Source organism: Schistocerca piceifrons, chromosome 2, assembly GCF_021461385.2.
Source record: "Schistocerca piceifrons isolate TAMUIC-IGC-003096 chromosome 2, iqSchPice1.1, whole genome shotgun sequence".
NCBI lineage: Eukaryota > Metazoa > Arthropoda > Insecta > Orthoptera > Acrididae > Schistocerca > Schistocerca piceifrons.
The window spans coordinates 859,194,055-859,209,608 of record NC_060139.1 but is presented as its reverse complement, the minus strand read 5'-3'; the positions used below and the strand labels follow the sequence as shown (position 1 = coordinate 859,209,608).

The following is a 15,554-nucleotide window of genomic DNA, read 5'->3' as shown; positions in this document are numbered from 1 at the left end:
TTGAATTATGCTGTGTACACGCTAATGTCGATGTCCAGTCACTAGCTTGTTGAGTCTACATGACATACTTCTGTACAGCACTGATAACAGCAATACTGTAGCTGAAACCTAGATCTGCAATAACGTGCAGATTGAATCACGACTGAGTGCTGACTTCCTTCCTGTTTTAATTAAACCACAGTCGTTGTGAACAAACGGTCCCCCAATGGAATCCTACATGATGGAAATATACCATTGCAGGAAACTTAATTTATGAACATTTACAGTTTTCCTATGTACAAAGAAAGAAAAGAATATGCAATTACATAAAAATCTGGACTCTAATCATAATATTGGCAAACCATTATTGGCAACATGTGAGAGGAAAACTTATATCCATCTTCAATCACTACCATGTTCCATTTAACTGAACCAACTCTCTCAAGTTCTCTTGTTGTTAAGTGACTTTTTTTGTACTTCAGTAGCAGCCTTCTTCCATTAGAAAGTAGACATGAAAAGCTGGTGAAGTGGCTTGTTTAAACAAACCTTGGTGAAGGATTCACTCCTCATCCATACTTGTGACTGGCATGATATTAATATACTTCGGACAGTAAACCATCTTGTGGTCTACAAGGTGTGTTTATAAAAAGTTACATGCAATGTCTTGAGTATGTTCCCAGCCATCCATTAGCAGTGTCATTGAAGTACCACTCACATAGAATCTTCTACATGTTGTCTTTCTTCTAATCCAAAAGCTTCAGGTCAGTGAATAGTCTAAAATGTGAACTATTTTGAGGAGTACACACCGATAACAATGTTGTAAAATAATGTGCTTTTATTTTGTTCGTTCTGATTAATCACAAAAATGAATAGCCATTAAAATGTCTGCCAGAACTACCAGTTGTAACTACAATAACTGATCTACATGCAACTTGTACACCAAGTAGGTTCGGTTAATGTATGCTGAGATCACACACTACTATTCAGCTTTGTGTTTTGAGCACTTCAATCACAAAATCCAAAACATTATGACACTACTCATAGTGACATGACATACTTCATTGAGCTTATCGTCTCATCCAAGATTGGATCACCATCAACAATGCATAATATGTTCACTCCATCTGATGCTGTAGGGAGGTTTTGAATGCTATCCTGGACAGTAATACAAAAATGTGGCGATCAGTGGCTCTTCTCAATCAGAATGCTAGTGGTGAAATTCCTTTCACCATCAGTATTCAAACCAGTCACCCTTTGAGTTGAGCACCACTGTACAAGTGTGAGTTAGTGACCTTAGATTCTGAGGTGGATATTGATGTGATAAATGTGTAAAGACTCTTTTTGAGTAGAGATTTTGCAGAATTCACCAATGGCAGTGACTGTTATTCTGTAGCCTTTGGCCTCAGAACCACAGTATTTTTGCCAGCTTTTATAAGCAAATAAGTAAAGCACTAAACTTAGTGAAAATATTTTTTCACTAGGTGAAAATTCAGTGATTTATATTTTTCAGTTTAAAGGCAGTTGCTGTTAGCTATATTCACAGTACCATTTAGTGCACTCTTGACTCTCTGACTTGCTCTCCAAGAAAAGAAATTAATGTTCCATATTATTATATTCATTAACTTTATACATCTGTTTCAAAAAACACTCTAATATTCATGAATTTCACTCATAAATTCTGCGTTCTTACAACTTGCGGTCATAATTATGTCTCTGAATGGAGTCCATATCTCTGTGGACAACTTTTTTCTGCAATGATTAGAGCTAAGTACACCAAGAAGTCATTGACTGTGTTTGAATTGTTAATAAAGAAAAAGTGTTAGCAGACACGCTTTGTTTCACAGAGGAAACAAAAAATTATTCAGTAACTTTAAAAAAATTGTGTAATTTAAATGCCATTAAATTAAGTTTGACAACAATAGAAAGTTTATCAGAATATATTCTTTATTTTGAGACTATTTCATTTGAAAAGATTCTCATACACCAATATTTATTTGCCCTATATTTGTAGCGTTTTAAGAATGTTACAAGTAAAATTAAAGTAACTGTTGCTATTTTGTCTAAAACTGACATGGTGAGACCGTAGCTGTGTACAATTAATGTAGGTTAATTCTTACAGAGAAGAAAACAGTGACTGGTTGCTGTTTTCTTCTCTGTAAGATTAAAGTAACGGTGTTTAGATAGAAATTTCATAGCTACTGAATGCCAGGAATTGTATTAATGGATCACTATTTTACTAAACATCTCCCAACAATATAAAATCAACAGCCCAAAAAATTAGCTTGTAGACTAGAGGTCTGTAAATTGGGGGGGGGGGGGGGGGGGGGGGGTTGCATGCCCATACTTGCTTCAATGTTTCACACTCAATCACGTCACCCCTGAGTATGAATGCTCAGAACGAGCATGGTATGATTTAATGGAGCACCAAAGGGGAGGCTCAGAGCTGCCAGGTCTGTTCCATTTGTTGCTCTGTTTTTGTGACCAGAGCTCCTCCTCTGTTGCCTGGTGTTGATTCTGATGTCCCATCAGTTGACAGGAATAATTTCTGATGAGTGTCAAATAATTTGTGATATTTTCATTATTCTGAAGTAACTTTTCGTAAACACATTCAATAAACTGAGAAAAAGTCGTTCTGCACTACTGGCCATTAAAATTGCTACACCACGAAGATGTCGTGCTACAGACGCGAAATTTAACTGACAGGAAGAAGATGCTGTGATATGCAAATGATTAGCTTTTCAGAGCATTCACACAAGGTTGGCGCTGGTAGTGACACCTACAATGTGCTGACATGAGGAAAGTTTCCAACCAATATCTCGTACACAAACAGCAATTGACCGGCGTTGCCGGGTGAAACGTTGTTGTGATGCCTTGTGTAAGGATGAGAAATGCGTACCATCACATTTCCGACTTTCATAAAGGTCTGATTGTAGCCTATCGCGATTGCTGCTCGCATTGGTTGAGATCCACAGACGGTTAGCAGAATATGGAATCGGTAGGTTCAGGAGGGTAATACAGAACGCCGTGCTGGATCCCAACGGCCTCGGTATCACCAGCAGTCGAGATGACAGGCATCTTATCGACATGGCTGTAAGGGATCGTGGAGCCACAACTCGATCCCTAAGTCAACAGATGGGGACGTTAGCAAGACAGCAACCATCTGCACGAACAGTTCGCCGACGTTTGCAGCAGCATGGACTATCAGCCCGGAGACCATGGCTGCGGTTACCATTGATGCTGCATCACAGACAGGATCGCCTGCGATGGTGTACTCAACAACTAACCTGGGTGCAAGAATGGCAAAACGTCATTTTTTCGGATGAATCCAGGTTCGGTTTACAGCATCATGATGGTCACATCCGTGTTTGGCGACATCGTGGTGAACGCACAATGGAAGCGTGTATTCGTCATCGCCATACTGGTGTATCACCCGGCGTGATGGTATGGGGTGCCATTGGTTACATGTCTCGGTCACCTCTTGTTCACATTGACAACACTTTGAACAGTGGACGTTACATTTCAGATGTGTTATGACCTGTGGCTCTACTCGTCATTCGATCCCTGTGAAACCCTGCATTTCAGCAGGATAATGCACGACCGCATGTTGAAGGTCCTGTACGGGCCTTTCTGGATACAGAAAATGTTCGACTGCTGCCCTGGCCAGCACATTCTCCAGATCTCTCACCAACTGAAAATGTCTGGTCAAGGTGGCCGAGCAACTGGCTCATCACAATACGCTATTCACTACCTTTGATGAACTGTGGTATCGTGTTGAAGCTGCATGGGCAGCTGTACCTGTACACGTCGTCCAAGCTCTGTTTGACTCAATGCCCAAGCATATCAAGGCCGTTATTATGGCCAGAGGTGGTTGTTCTGGGTACTGATTTCTCAGGATCTATGCAATGTAATCACTTGTCAGTTCTAGTATAATATATTTGTCCATACCCGTTTATCATCTGCATTTCTTTTTGGTGTAGCAATTTTAATGGCCAGTAGTGTATTTGACATTGTTAGCTTGTATACACTGATGCTGGAGCTGTAATTGTGCTGAGAAAATACAGAAAAAAAGAAAGAAAAGAGAGAGAAGGCCCTTTTTAAATATGGTCTCTGCTGGTGGCGATGTGTGCTGAGTACCAAGTCTGTTGGCTACCCACGGACACTGTAATGGAAACATTCTTATTTGTTTTTGTTTATGCTACTTTAAAATGCCTAAGTTAATTGAAAATCATGCCAAGTGTTAAATACATTAAGCAATTTGTCGTAAATGTCCGAAAGAAATAAAAACAGTGAAAATGCATTGCCAAATTAGTTTCAGTGATGGAATGGTAAGAAAATGAGTTAGAGCATTTAAAGATGGTTCATGATGAAGTGCAAAGGAGACAACGATCTGTCATTGCTTACGACTTAGTGCAGAAATCTGATGAAAAAAGCTCAAGACAATGGAAACTTTGTCCTCATCTAATGGCTTTATTCTAGTTGCAGTAAGTGTTCTTTATAAAAAGTCGAATGCTTAAACTACTGGAAGCTGTTCCCATTCCTCGTACTGATAATGCTGAGTTGCATAAAACCATTCAAGTGGCCAGGACTTCGAATTTTCTTATTAGTACTTATTTAAATAAATTATATGCCCTCTATAATTATGGGTAATTCTAAAATATTTCTGTTTGCTGATGACACTAGCTTGGTATAAAGGATGTTGTGTGCAACATTGGCTGTGTTTCAAATAGTGCAGTTCATGACATAAGTTCATGGCTTGTAGAAAATAAACTAACACTAAATCATAGTGAGACTCAGTTTTTACAGTTTCTAACACACAGTTCAACAAAACCTGACATTTTAATTTTTCAGAATTGGCATATGATCAGTGAAACTGGATATTTCAAATTTCTAGATGTTCAGATAGATAGTAAACTGTCAGGGAAAACCCACGTTCAGGACCATGTTCAAAAACTTAATGCTGCCATTTTTACTATTCGAACGGTATCTGAAGTAAGTGATCGTTTGAACCAAAAATTAGTCTACTTTGCTTATTTTCATTCACTCATGTCATATGGTACTATAGTTTGAGGTGACTCTTCCCATCCTAAAAGGATATTTTTGGCTGGGAAATGGGCAGTTCGGGCAATAAGTGGTGTAAGTTCGCGAACCTCTTGTTGACCCCTGTTCACTGGTCTAGGTATTTTGACATTGCCTGCCTCCCACCCCTCCCTCCCCTCCCTTATATATATTTCTACTGTCATTTCTTGTTAACAGTATCAGCTTATTCCCAAGAAGTAGCAGCTTTCACACAGTTAATACTCAGCAGAAATCCAATCTGCATGTGGATCACACTTCCTTAACTCTTGTGCAGAAAGGTGTGCAGTATACTGCTGCATCCATTTTCAGTAAGATACCACAAGAATTCAAAAATCTTAGCAGTAATCCAGGCACTTTCAAATCAAAACTGGAGAGTTTCCTCATGGGTCACTCCCTGTATTCTGTTGAGGAGTTCTTTGAAAAATTAAGCTGATTCTTATATTATATTGTTGATTGCATTTGCTTAAACTTATGGCTTGACTTTTTTGGGTTCATAAACATTTTATTTCATCTGTTATTACTTTTATGTTGTAATTTCATGTACTGACATGTTCCATGACCTTGGAGATTTGCTCCTCAATTTTGTCCTACGGAACTAGATGTGTAGTGTAAATAAATAAATAACATAACTAATTTTTAATCCAGATGGTCACTAGAGACTTAAAATATGTTGCCCATGTTACCTGCCAGGATGAAAACAGCAGTCCCTGAAACAGAGGCATTCGACATCGCTTAAAAAAAGTGAAGTTCATCCAAATCGTACAAGCTCAAAACTTCCTGTACACAACATATTGCAGCAAGCAAGGGTTATTGCTTGTGGAATTTTTGCCCCCGGGTAACAAACACAATCAATTCTGAGATCTAATGAGAGACCTTAATTAAAACTTGTTGCATAATTCGAAACAAAAAGATGCGACAAGCTCAGTAGATGATTTTGCGTTTCAGTGCCCATTCGCATATGATCTTACAAACAAAATATGAGTATCTCATCACATCTGCAAATAGCTTGATTACCAGTGCCATTTGATTACTAACTCCATTTTATCTGCCATCACCAGTATAATAGTAGATGCCAAAATAGATATTCTGTAGTAGTTTGCAAAGTAGGTGACAGATTTGTAAGTGAATGGAACTAAGAAATAGGCTGCTGGTTGCAAGTGCATTATGGTGGACGTTATATTGAGTAGATTACAGTATAGGCTCTCGTGCAGTGATAAAATAGTTGTAAAAATCCATTTGCATTTGCTTAATATCAACTGGCACTTACTTCCAAAACATCCCTCAATGTTAAAAGTGTAGGTAAACTTGCTTCAGTATATGTGTGTGTGTGTGTGTGTGTGTGTGTGTGTGTGTGTGTGTGCTCACGCGCATGCATGCTTGCGGTTTTCTTAAATTAAACCTCCCTCTCCCACATAGCTTTTGCCAATATATTGTGCCTTGAGGGGTGCTGTTTCTAAATTGCCAGTACTGCCAGACAAAGTCATTCATTACTCAGACAATGCTGTCAGAGAGTGCTTCAGGAACCCCTTTGCAATCAGTATTTTGATCTATCAATAATACTGCTAAAGCCTTTGACCTGGATGAGTACTGTTTCAAGTGCAAAATATCTACCAATATTTTAATACCGCCTGTTTGAATGGTGGTTTCTAAAATTAGTATTTACTGTGTGAGAGTTTTGTACATAATATCTATTTAATTATGTTTCATTATTTTATATAATGAATACATTGTTGGTTTTACAGGAGAAAGCAGCGAAATACAGAAGATTCTAACATTACTGCAATCTAACCTACAAAATGTACAGGGAAAAAGACGAATATTCCTTTCAAAAACAGACCTCGACTCACTATCAATTAAAATAGAGTTTGTCTCAAAACTTCTTGAAACTGTGAAACTCTTTCATAAAGCTTTGAATGGAGAACCATGTAAAAAACTTATGAAGCAGTTTGACAGGCTGGTGTATTTGATGAGAACAAGGAATATAAATATGAGTCAACAGGAAGTAAATGATTTCAATTTGGAAGTAAGCAGATTCATGAGAGGAGCTCAGTTCCGCAGTATTGAGAGCAGCGATGATTTCAAATCATCCCGATCTAATGATGTTATTAAGGATTTACACAAAAAAGCTTTGCAAGTAGTAAAATCTATTGAAAGTTACACACCAGCAAATGACCAAAAACTGAAAGAAATTTTGGATAAATTGAACAAACAGTTGAAGGCTGTTGCCCCACTTGATATTGAAACAATAAGGAGAGAGATTGTGAAAGCAGTAGGTTTAACACCTGGTCATTGGTACAAATGCCCAAATGGACATTACTATGCTATTGGAGAATGTGGAGGAGCAATGGAAGTAGGAAAGTGTCCGGATTGTGGGGCACAAATTGGTGGTAGTAGCCATCGGTTGCTAGACGACAATCGTCATGCTGGGGAACTTGATGGGTCAACACGCCCTGCTTGGGGTTAGAATTGATGGTGGCAGCCGTTGGTTGCATAGTAACAATAGCCTCGCTGAGGGGCTTGATGGGTCAGTGCATCCATCTTATCCTACTATGTGAACATTTTTTTTCATGGGAACTTGTTTATCTGTAAGCATGAACTTTATTTATGTATGGTTAATGTAGATTACATTGTTATAAGCCTATGCCCAAATTTGATGATAACCTAAGACTGCATCAGTGTGAATATTGTTTTTACAAGTATTTACTTTTTTATGCTGTGTAAACTGTAACTGGTTCCTGTATGAAATGAAGCAACTTATTTTAATCATTGTATGGTGAATGTAAATAGCTCATTAGATTCCACCAAATGTCTGTGCCTTTACTTGTGTAATACTTATGGTAGCAGTATTATGTGCAATGTTTACCACTATATGAAAATCAAGCACTTGTACTAATTAAAGAAAACTGAAAGACATACTATTTTTTGCGTTCCTGAAACTTGATATTATTAAAGTACTCTTCCTCTTATAACATTAAATTTAAAGGTGTACTAACACATCACCAGGACATAACTATGATGTATTAAAAGATTATGAAGTAATACAAATACCTGGGACATAAAAAGGGAGGAAGCTGTGCTTTTGTGCCTAAACAGAAAAATAAACCTAATCAGTTGCCTAACAGATAAAAGACCAAATTAATAAACTGGTGATATGGACCAAAGAAAAAGTAGAATACACACGAAAAAATACTGATGGGCAAATGGTATCTAAATTTTAATGTTTCATTTTAATTGACTTAATCTTAGATGTGCTGCATCTACAGGAGAAAGGGGGGGGGGGGGGGGGGGAGCTTATAGTCAGATGAATTTTAAATGAAAAAATGAAACGTGATTCTTGTTCTCTTCACTAATTTCATTCCAACTAACAAGTGTCTCTCCTTTCAGGAGTTAAACTACGGACGGTCATAAGGCTTCAACAAGAACTGTATTAATATCGCCGGGTGGGGTAGCTGCACGGTCTAGGCACCTTGCCATGGTTAGCGTGGCTCCCCATCAGAGGTTCAAGTCCTCCCTCGGGCATGGATGTGTGTGTTGCCCTTAGCAAAAGTTAGATTATATAGTGTGTAAGCCTAGGGCCCAATGGCCTCAGCAGTTTGGCCCCATAGGAACTTACACAAAATGAATATCTGAATGTATAATTATGCATTGTAAACACAATTTTTTCCATAAAATTCTTTCAGAGGTGCATTGTTTGGCAGTATTACTGTAGTGAAAAGAAGCAATATGGCTGCTGCAGTGAGTAACATGGCTACAGATGCAGGGATTCCTAATTTGCATTTGCTGCAGTGAGTAACATGGCTACAGATGCAGGGATTCATAATTTGCATTTGCAAGGAAAATTAGTGAAGAAAAGTATTAATGAAACAGAAATTTTATATGTATGTAGAGATCATGGGCCAGTAAATAAGGTGGAAAACTGTATAACAATGTGCTGCTGCTTAATGCATATTCCAGACCTGTATGACCTCAGTAGATGAACCAAGGATCAGCGCAAAGTTGGAAGCTTTGTTGTTGTCTCTGAAAGATGCATTACCATTGAAACAATTGTCAGAGGTTGGTACTGCTGTAGGATCAGCTCACAACATACTGCATGTGGTAAAAGTATTGGTCCAGTGGAGCAGGGAGCAGCATATGACATCTGCAGCGGAGATGTTGAAAATGTCCACCAACAAGAGAATGAATTTTTCAACAATCTCATTACAGCGGACAAATTTTGAGTTCACCATCTACCATCCAGAAATTAATGCAAACAATTGGATTTTCGAGGAGTTATCCTCACAGATTATGCAAGAAAGAGAAATCTGTGACCTTAGATCAAACAGGGGTCTCTGTATACATAAATGATCTGTCAGGCAGGGTGATAAATGATCTGTCAGGCAGGGTGAGCAACAATCTGCAGCTGTTTGCTAATTTTGCCATGGTGTATGGGAAGGTGCCATAGTTGAGTGACTGTAGGAGGATAAAAGATGACTTGGACAGAAATTCTAGTTGGTGTGATGAATGGCAGCTTGCTATAAATGTAGAAAAAATCATGTTAATGCAGATGAATAAGGAAAACAATCTTGTAATGTTCAAATAAAGCATTAGCAGTGTGTTGCTTGACATAGTCACATTGATGAAATATCTAGGCGTAATGTTGCAAAGCAATATGAAATGGAATGAGCTTGTAAGGACGATAGTAGTGAAGGTGAAATGGTCGACTTCGGTTTATTGGGAAATTTTAGGAAAGTTTAGCTCGTGTATAAAGCTATAAAGGAGATCACACATAAAACACTTGGGTGACCCATTCATGAGTATTGCTGGAGTGTTTGGAACTCCCGCCAGGTGGGATTAATGAAAGAGATCAAAGCAATTCAGAGGCATAATTCTAGAGTTGGTATAGATATCTTCAATCGACATGCATGTATTACAGAGATGATTCATAAGCACAAATCTGAATCCCTGTAAATATGACAATGTTCATTTTTGCTGCAGGCAATTTATAGATACATTAAATCACGAAATGTATCCGCAAATTGCGAACACAGTACCAGCACAGCTACACAATTTATTAGAAATAAATGGAAAGAAAATTTGTGCCAGACAGGAATTAGAACCTGAATTTCCCACTTTATGCAAACAGATGCCTTAACCAGTTTCGCTATCTGATCACAGGGAGGTATGTATTTAGTTTTATTGTCAGATTGCCTTGGATTTGGCATGAAATACATTATTGCGGTGCCCATATTTGACAGTGTCTGTAAGGTTAGACATTACGTTCCTTCAGACATCCATGTATTGAATTTTACAGATTCTTGTCAAATACAGACACTGCACTAACACATTTCGTGCCAAAGCCAAGGCGGGCTGATGATAAAATTAAGTTAGTCTGCTTGTGTGGGAATCACATAATTGAGCAAGCACTGTGGGAAACAGACATTGGAAGATATGGAAGTTTGGGTCTGTCCATGATGTTATACAGGTAATCAAAGCAGATATGGTGGCCACTTGCATAAAGTTGGAAATACTGGTCCGAGTCCCAACATTTTCAAAAGGTCTGTGGGGACGGGGACAGTAAGGCATATCAGAAAGTGGCAGAAGATAAACCTTATGGGCCTAGAGTCAAAATTAATAAACTGGAATGTATAGGACATGTACAGAAAAGAATGGGATCATGACTTCTAAAGATATGTAAGGAAAAAAAGTTAGGTGGTAAAGGGGGCCTGACAAAGTCTGAAATAGACAGGATCCAGACTTATTATGGTATGGCCATTAGAAATAACTGCAACAATGTAGAAGCAATGAGGAGAGCCATCTGGGCTATATTCTTTCATAAAATTTCAACAGATGAGGAACCACAACATAACCTTTGCCCAAGGGGACCTGACAGCTGGTGCAAATTCAACAACCCAGCTACATCTTCCAGCTATAAGCACGAACATTCAATTCCAGAAAAAATCCTGCTAGCTGTGGAACCCATTTTCAGAGACCTTAGCCAGCAAGAGCTCTTGAAAAAGTGTCTCCATGGAAAAACTCAAAACCCAAATGAAAGTTTGAATTCTGTCATTTGGACAAGGCTACCAAAAACTGTTTTTGTTGGAAAAAAAAAACACTAAAATTTCGTGTTCATGATGCAGTGATGTGCTTCAGTGCTGGTGTGTCAAAGAAGACTGATGTATTAAGACTCTTGCGAACAAAGGATGGTATCAATACTGAAAGGGGACTGAAAGAGATTGACATGGACCGTATCTGTTATGCTGATATTTCTGCAGGAAATGCTACCAAGGAGGCCTGGATAGCCAGAAGATCAAAGAAAAGAAGATAAAGATCAAGAAGCTGAGCCACAGTATAGCCCTGGAATGTTTTAAAAGTGTGTGTGTATGACATTGTACATTACTTTCTTGCATGTAAAACTGTAATACCATTTTTCTCAAAACTACATTTTTTGATCTTCTGCTACACTTTTCTCAAAAACTATGACTGCTACAGTCATCAGACTTACAGTATCTCTTGTTAATACAACGATGATTAATTAGATAAAAAAATAGACCAGTAGTGATAAAAAGAACAGATTTACAAGCTCCAAGGTGTTTAGAAAAGTTTTAATTTTTTGTCTTATAGAACGAAAAAATGATTACTCATGAAATATATAAAATACATTAACCATTTTATGTGATTTGAGAATGATGTTTCAGCTGTACACTGTAAAAGTTTCAGGTCTTTATCTCCATTAGTTACTTCAGAAAGTGTACCTGACATTTACTTGTTTTAGCATTGATTCCTTATGGGAGTTCCCTCGCGACTGTGTCCCCTTAAGGTTCTCATCAATGTTCGGTTTGGTATTGCTATATCGAATCAAGAGAATTGTTTTCAAATATTCATCAGTCAGCCTCATTCAATACGCTGACTTTAACATACCTCATTTTCAAAAAGGTTTGCTCACAAACCTAAGTTGTTCCAAACAATTTTTTTTTTCAGAAACTCATCAGGTAAGTAAATGCAAAATTCAAGAAGTTTTCATTCTCTGTGGTTCTCTTTCAACAAGTCATTTGCTTGCAAGTCAGTGAGCTCGAAGTGTAGTTCCACTGGCATATCATCAAGGCTAAATCAAAGTGATTCTGGAACAAAGAATGTCCTCACATATTTGTGAAAGTCTAAAAATCTCTCCAAAAAATGTTTCTTCAAGTCACATATATGTATATATTCAGAAAACCAAGGTTAACGTCTTTGAGCATTGTAGCATAAAACTCGCTAAAACAGTGAAAATGAGAGATGTTTCCTCCTTCCAGTTGTGCTTGAAACAGCGTCAACTTCCTCTGACCTGAGATTTCAGTTTCATTCTTACATGTGGGATGTGATGTCGACCGAAAATGACAAATTTAACAGCCAGGTAGGATGCGACAGCTGTGTATCAGCTCCACCTTTTTCAGTGAGAAGAACATCTCTCTCATTTCAGAGCTTTTAAAAATTAAACAAGATTTTCAAACAATGGAAAATCCAGGATGGAATGTAACAATACCAGAGAAGGAAAGTTGCTACTCACCATACATCGGAGGTTTTTAGACACGGGTTCACAGGTAGATGCCGTGTTTCTTGACTTCCGCAAGGCGTTCGATACAGTTCCCCACAGTCGTTTAATGAACAAAGTAAGAGCATATGGACTATCAGACCAATTGTGTGATTGGATTGAGGAGTTTCTAGATAACAGGACGCAGCATGTTATTCTCAATGGAGAGAAGTCTTCCGAAGTAAGAGTGATTTCAGGTGTGCCGCAGGGGAGTGTCATAGGACCGTTGCTATTCACAATATACATAAATGACCTGGTGGATGACATCGGAAGTTCACTGAGGCTTTTTGCAGATGATGCTGTGGTGTACCGAGAGGTTGTAACAATGGAAAATTGTATTGAAATGCAGGAGGATCTGCAGCGAATTGACGCATGGTGCAGGGAATGGCAATTGAATCTCAATGTAGACAAGTGTAATGTGCTGCGAATATACAGAAAGATAGATCCTTTATCATTTAGCTACAAAATAGCTGGGAGTACGCATTAGGAGTGATTTAAAATGGAATGATCATATAATGTTGATCGTCGGTAAAGCAGATGCCAGACTGAGATTCATTGGAAGAATCCTAAGGAAATGCAATCCGAAAACAAAGGAAGTAGGTTACAGTACGCTTGTTCGCCCACTGCTTGAATACTGCTCAGCAGTGTGGGATCCGTACCAGATAGGGTTGATAGAAGAGATAGAGAAGATCCAACGGAGAGCAGCGCGCTTCGTTACAGGATCATTTAGTAATCGCGAAAGCGTTACGGAGATGATAGATAAACTCCAGTGGAAGACTCTGCAGGAGAGACGCTCAGTAGCTCGGTACGGGCTTTTATTGAAGTTTCGAGAACATACCTTCACCGAAGAGTCAAGCAGTATATTGCTCCCTCCTACGTATATCTCGCGAAGAGACCATGAGGATAAAACCAGAGAGATTAGAGCCCACACAGAGGCATACCGACAGTCCTTCTTTCCACGAACAATACGAGACTGGAATAGAAGGGAGAACCGATAGAGGTACTGAAGGTACCCTCCGCCACACACCGTCAGGTGGCTTGCGGAGTATGGACGTAGATGTAGACGTAGATGTAGATGCTGAGTCGCGATGGTCACAACAAAAAGAGTCACACAATTAAAGCTTTCGGCTATGAATGCCTTTGTCAGCAGTAGAAACACATACACACACACTCACGTAAACGCAACTTGCACTCACATCGGCAGTCTCAGAGAGTTGAAACCACACTGCCAACAGCAGCACCAGTGCATGATGGGAGTGGCAACTAGGTGGGGGTAAGGAGGAGGCTGTGGCGGGGAGGGAGAGGAATAGTATGGTGGGAGTGGTGGACAGTGAAGTGTTGCAGTTTAGATGGAGAGAAGGTGCAGAAGAGGGAGGGGGTAAGTAGCGGAAAGGAGAGAAATAAAAGAAATTTAAAGACTGGGTGTGTCAGTGAAATGACGACTGTATAGTGCTGGAATGGGAACAGGGCGGAGGCTGGATGGGTGAGGACAGTGACTAACGAAGGTTGAGGCCATGAGGGTTACGGGAACGTAGGATGTATTGCAGGGAAACTCCTTCCCTTTCCGTGCTGCAAGTCTGTCTTTCTATTATTCTTCTTTTCTCTCTATCTTATCCATTGGATGGTTTTCTCAGTGACAATTGTGCTTGGATCTGGTTTGTGTTTCAGACACTTGTTTTCTTATCTTCCAGCCCTCTTACAACTTTTAATTACTAATTATATGGTCCTCTTGTTGAGTGAAACCTGATATTTCATTTCTAAATTTTACAGAAGTTCAGATCATACAGGGAAGGTCACCCAGTGCAGCATATACTCCACCTTTGTGTTTTTCTCTTTCTGCACCCAGCACCCATCTTGCTTGCAACGGTATTATGCTCAAATACCACCACAGTAGCAATTCCATTGTGGGTGGCAGTCATCAGTACCTATAGCTCGCTGACCATGCAGGGACCGCGCTGTTGGTGCCTGAGCTGGAAACATCCCACACAAGACCAGGAGTATACGTGCCCATAGTACCTGGGCACCCTAGGCAAAAGCTTACTGGCCAGGTAACCGTTGCTGTGGCTGGGTTGTGCCCATGGAGAGAGCTCCTGTTTGGAGTCAGTGGTACCATGGTGGAAGATGGGCACATAGAGTGAATTAAACTTTCTTTTTCTGGTGGCTGCACAGCCCCAGCAGTCTGTTCTGAGGCAAAAACATCAACAACATGGAGAGGTATGACCTCAAAATGTTAACTTCCCTGGCTATGGCATGGGAGCAACATGGGGCTCAGAGAGAATGTGAGAAATCCTGCCCCCACCTGTACTTGGTTTGGCTTAGGACAGCTGGGGATTCCTATTTGACCACAAAGCCTTTGTTCTTCATTGAACATCTTAAGGACGGGCTTGGGGAAGTGACAGTGATATCAGAAATGGAAGGTAGTTCTATTCTGCTTAGAAAGGCCTCCCCTGCTCAGTCACGGGACTGCTCGCCAGCTACTAGTTGGATGATACTCCTATCACTATAACCTCCCATAAAAGTCTGAATATGATATGGATGTCATTTTCCACGAACATCTCCTTTTACAGACTGAGGACAAGTTGTATGCTAATTTGGAGCGACAAGGCATGCACTTTGTCTGTCGCATACATTGGGGACCAAAGGGAACGAAGTTGATACTCTAGCGTTCATCTTGGCCTGTGAAGATGACTCATTGCCTGAGAAAATGAAGGTGATGGTGTATCACTGTGATATCAAGCCATATGTTGTGCTACAGATGCGTGTGATTTGGACACAGGTCTTTTGGTTGCAATGGTAGCCCAGTCTGCAGGGATTTTGGCTGTCAGTTGCTCATGAAGCTCGTTGTGCCCCTCCTCCCATCTGTGTCAACTATGTGGAACACCTTTCCCTCTGCCCTGCACCATTTTCAAACATGAAAAGAAAATCCAAGAATACAAGACCCTTGATCACCTCA

General features: G+C 39.6%; 1 protein-coding gene across 1 annotated transcript in view; it reads left to right on the top strand.

The window, feature by feature from the left end:
• The window catches only part of LOC124777816 (NFX1-type zinc finger-containing protein 1-like), a 279,974-nt gene extending 272,007 nt beyond the window's left edge, over positions 1-7,967 (top strand). The window contains exon 16 of the mRNA XM_047253337.1: positions 6,798-7,967. Within this exon, the coding sequence (XP_047109293.1) occupies positions 6,798-7,519 (722 nt within the window). The 3' untranslated portion in view covers positions 7,520-7,967. The remainder of the gene's footprint in view (positions 1-6,797) is intronic.
• Positions 7,968-15,554: the final 7,587 nt, after the last annotated feature.